Raw genomic sequence first — 4,849 nt, forward strand, 5'->3', positions numbered from 1 at the left:
GGCTCACCCCCCCTTCCCCTACACTACATGCAGAGCACATTGCCCCCAACTCGGGGCATCACTGGGGACCCTCACACTTTGGTTCTGTCGTTTCCAGCGAGTTTCCCACTCCATACCAACTTCTAGAAAATAATTTACTATTTGGTGCTTTCACAATCGGTGGGGGCCGTGGAGAGGGGTGCAGGGAGGACGCAGGGAGAAAGAAGAAATCAAACCTGGAAGGGACTAACCGCTACAAAACGTGAGCTTAAAACTCACCGCCTGGAGGACCTGTGTTAGCCTCTTTTCCCAGAAACATCTCAGCCGCAGGCTTCACATCCTGGCTTCCCCCCCCCACCCCACCCCCGGCCCCCAGGGGTCCTGCTTTATCACATGCCACACACCTCCACTCCTCCAGATCCAGAGCACACTACACCCCACCCCCCATCATTTTGGCGATGGGCCCCAGTCGGCCAGGCCTGCAGCATGCAGGGGAAGGTAATGCCCTTACAAGTCCGAAGCTGATGGGGTCAAGAGTGCACGGCTATTTTTTTTTTTTAAATCTATAACATTTACAGTATTGCACTTTACTGCACTTAATTGCATTTCACTAAACTTAATGCTGCATCAGTATTGTACCTTAAAACCACGCGCCCCGTGTCTCTATGCAAGTTATTTGCGTCTGAATTCTGTAAAACAGCCCCCCCCCCAAAAAAAGTCAATTCGGGAATCAAACACTGGAGAAGTTATAAAGTCGCCTGCTCTATGGCACAAGAAGGAATCCTAAACTCGGTGCTTTGGGGGCCAAACGTGTGCATGAAAACCGTGCTCGTAATCCAGGTCCCCTCTAAAAAAATACGGTGACAACGTGGGAGATTGGGGTCTCCCCGACCCCCTCCCCACCTTGTCCCGAGGTCGGCAGATGCATTTCCTTATTGCTGCAGAGCACGGGCCCCTAATCTGGCAGGGGGAAGTCCACGTTGCAATCCATTCCCATCCCGCACCTCCTCCTCCTCGGATGAAAACAACTTCGTGGCAGCGCGTAAAATTGTTAGCGACCAAGAATTGGCATCTTCGGCGGAGACCAGCCCCAGATCTTCTTGTGTAATCGACTCTAGGATCTTCGAAAGGTGTGTAAGGGGCCGCATGCACAGGGTAGGAACGCTGGCCACAGAGGAGGGCGCGCGGGGCTCCACGTGGCCGAGGGTCCCAGGACGCAGAGACCGCGTGGCCGAGGGTCCCAGGACGCACAGACCGCGTGGCCGAGGGTCCCAGGACGCACAGACCGCGTGGCCGAGGGCTGCGTCAGCTGGTCTGACCGTCACCTGCTCTCTTCCGCAGTGTCTGCGAGGGTCTGCAGGGGTCCTGAGGTCCCGGGAGGCCCCCTCCCTGGGCCGGTGGGGGGCCCCCGGGAAGCCCTAGGCGGGGAGGCCGCTGCGCCAGGGCCCGCGCCCTCGCTCCAAGACGTCCGCGCGGCCTTCGCGGGGCGCGTAGGATTCGAGTGCAGGACGCAGCGCGGGCGGGCTCGTGGGGGCCGGCGGGCGGCGGGTCAGAGCCCCAGGGCCTCGGCGTGCTTGCGCGCCTTGAGCCGCAGGTCGGCGATGCTGGAGTTTTTGCTATTGCTCTTGGCGGCGGCGGCCACGACAGCAGCGGCCGAGGCCGACTCGGCCAGCGACGCGATGGGCAGCCCGAAGGGCGGCGGCGGGAACATCAGGTAGGGCGCGTGCGCCGCCAGGTGTGGATGCAGGTGCGGGTGCGCATGCGCCACGCCTTCCAGCTGCAGCTGCGCCTGGACCTGGGAGGGCAGACTTGGCACGGTTAGGACGGCTGAGGAGCTGGGCTTTCCCCCCGACGGAGCCCTGGGAGTCCCCTTCCCGCACCCCGGGGACCACCACCCAGCCTCCAGCAGCCAGGGCAGTCGGGACTGTCCTCTGGACACCCGTGAACGCCGGGGCCCCTGACTGCCGTGCACAAGGAGAGCTGCAGAATGCCAACAGACCTCACACCCACCCACCCCTGTGGCGCCCACACCCGTGTCCTCGGCAGCATCCCCTCCTCACGAAAGCCTCAATTTCCCTGAACTTGTGACATGTCCCCGAGTCAGGCTCTGGACTCCTCTCTACTACCCCCCCCCCCCCAGGGGCGTCTCTGAATCCATGAGGAGCATGGCGACAGGTCCGTGCTCCAAGGGCCGAATTTCAGCAAAGACCCCATGGCTGACCCCAAGTCGGGGCAGCAGTTCTGTAATGCAGAGAGACGGCCCCTCCCTGGGGAAAGGATGGAGCGGGGGCGGGGACGGAAGATGGGCCCCGCGAGCGGAGTGGGCGAGGCCAAATGAGAGGGACCCTGCGCATGCCCTGGACGCCCTTAACCGCTTTGGGCACCTTGAGTCCAAGAGCACAAGGCTCGAGCACCCACTCTAAGTCTCGGGTGTCTATTCATTGACCCCACCACCACCACCGATGCCCGAGCTGAGCCGCAGAGGCCCCTAGCAAACACGGATCCAAATATAAACCCAGGCCTGATCCTTGGAGCAAAACCGCTCGGTGCGGTGGTGGCCACGCCTCGGCTCCACCCAGAGCACCCCTGCTCCCCCGGCGTATGCGCTCTACGTCCCCCAACGTTGGGGCCCCAACGGGAGCACCCCCACGTCCTGCGCTGGGGCGAGGCAGAGAACGCGTGGGCTCTGCGCTCTCACCCTGGGCCTCCCCTACGCAGCTTCCACCATCCACCAGGAGCTGGCCCCAAGCAGGGTGCAGCCCTGGGGCCTTCTGACACCCTAGCCACCCCACGTCCACGCAGAGCAGCTTTGCGCACGGGGATCCTGAGATCCTGAGCCCCAGGATCCCAGCTCTGAGTTGGAGAGCGAGGCCCAGCTACAGCGGGGTGCACACACCTCCCCTTGAGGCCATGGGGCAGGCCAGCTGGGGTTTGGGTATACACGCAGGGCCTCACACCCAAGTGCGAGCATCCCCGCCCCTCCACTCCCAACCAGGCAGCCTGGGTGGGTGGGATTTTTTTTTTTTTTTTCTCACTCCGGTTTTTGTAAAATTGTGTTTGGGTTTCTCTCCTGGCCCTCCCAAAGGTGAGTCTTGGAGTTTTACAGCGTGATTTTAATACGTGCCAACGGGTCTATAAATGCCCCCTTGTAAAGGCGGCAGCCTTTCTTCCGCGGGGGCGGGAGCAGCCGGGGGAAGCAGGACGCCAGGGAGGCGGGGAGGTGGCGGCCCCCGCGCGCAGCTCACAAGGAAGAAAAACGGGCTACCTGTTGGAAAGGCATTCGCAGGGCGCCCATGTTGACGTAGGGCGCCACCCTGCAGGCGTCCAGGTGGCTGGCGGTGCCCAGGATAACGCCTGCAAGGGAAGAAAGGAGCCATGAAGCCCGCCAGGGTCCTCTGCGCACCCCGGCGGCCGCTGCACGCGCTGCCCACCTCCACTGTCAGCCTCCGCACCACCCACCTTTATGCATCTGGTTCTCCTGCTTGCGGCACTTGGCTCGTCGGTTCTGGAACCAAACCTGAGGACAGAGCAGACAGACGCGCGCAGCTCCGTGAGCCTGCCGGCCTCCTCCGAAGCTGGGGCTTCTCGCCCCTACGACGGCAGGCGCGGCGGCGCGGGGGGCGCGCGCGATTCCCAAGGCGCCAAGGCGCAGAGGCTGGTGCGACTCAGGGCGCAATAGAGCCCTCTCCCGCGCCCCCTCCTTTCCCAACCCAGCCCCACCATACCTGGCGACCTAGAGCTGGGAATTCCCAAACTCACTTCTGGGACCTGTCTGTTCCCCAAGGTGAGCCTCAACATCCACATCGAGTGAAGGAGTGCAGGGCGGATTCGAGAACTTTCCATGATCAGTGTGGGCATTCCCTGCTCCACTCTGCCAGCCCCTGGGAGAGCCTGACCTTCCCCTCTGAAACCTTAGCGGCCAACGAAGGGGGCACACAGGCTGATAAGTAGCTTCAAATGCAACCTCTTCCCCAGTCGAACTCGGGACACCCCGGCTCCAGAAACTTCCATGCCCTCCTTGGAAGCCTGGAGGGTCCCCGTTAATATTAAGGAGTCATGAACATCCTGGATCCAGAAAGGCGGGGGCACGCCCATAATTTCAGGCACCAGCTTCTCTAAAAAAAAAAAAAAAAAATCTAATTCTTGGAAAAAGGATATTTGTGCGACCCTCCCCAGTTCAGCTAGATGCATAGGTCTGATGTCAAAATTTGGGTGCACAGGATTTCACCCCCCAAAAAGCCTCCTCCCTGCTCCCCAAGGTCACACACTCCCTCTCTCCTCCAGACAGCTCTGGTCCTTGAACACCGTTGCCCTCAGGCTCTGCCTGACGAAATCTGGAGGCCCCTCCCTCCAAATTCTTAGCCACTGAATTTTTCCTAACGTTTTCTCCTCCGGAAGCTCTCCTGCCACTCTCACTGACCTTCTTGGCCGAGATGGTGGTCAGTGACCACGCGGAATAATTGGCACAAAGAAACCCTTCCCTTGGGCTACTCTGCCCGGGTGCCTGAGGACCCGCTGCTCCAAGCAGGGCGTGGGGCTGTCCCTCCTCCAGACCCCCACCACGCACGGGGAAACCTCGGCACACCCGGCACACCCGGGAGACTGGAAACCTTAACTTTTCCTTCCCAGACTCTTAAGAGGAGGCTTTTTATCCACAGCTGAGCCATCACCCGCCTGGAGAACTGGCTTTCCAGAAGGTTCCAAAGCTCATGCCAACGGGCTACAGGGAGCTTGGAAAAGTTTAAGCTTTTTCCCCTGAAAAGTAATCCCCAAATTGTCACCCCTCTCCCTCTGCACCCGAGTCCAAGTCACAAACCTTCCCTTGCATTTGCAAAGCCTGCACTGACATTCCTCCTCTCCTCCCCACACA

The 4,849-nt window shown here is 60.7% G+C and overlaps 1 protein-coding gene across 1 annotated transcript in view; it reads right to left on the minus strand.

Annotated features, from left to right (window-relative positions):
* Positions 1-1,528: 1,528 nt before the first annotated feature.
* SHOX (short stature homeobox) overlaps positions 1,529-4,849 on the minus strand; it is a 9,955-nt gene continuing 6,634 nt past the window's right edge. The window contains exons 3-5 of the mRNA XM_021705655.1: positions 3,439-3,496; positions 3,245-3,333; positions 1,529-1,774 (exon numbers count right to left, since the gene is read on the minus strand). Of these exons, the coding sequence (XP_021561330.1) occupies positions 1,529-1,774; positions 3,245-3,333; positions 3,439-3,496 (393 nt within the window). The remainder of the gene's footprint in view (positions 1,775-3,244; positions 3,334-3,438; positions 3,497-4,849) is intronic.

The sequence above is a fragment of the Neomonachus schauinslandi genome, chromosome X, assembly GCF_002201575.2.
Source record: "Neomonachus schauinslandi chromosome X, ASM220157v2, whole genome shotgun sequence".
Taxonomy (NCBI): domain Eukaryota; kingdom Metazoa; phylum Chordata; class Mammalia; order Carnivora; family Phocidae; genus Neomonachus; species Neomonachus schauinslandi.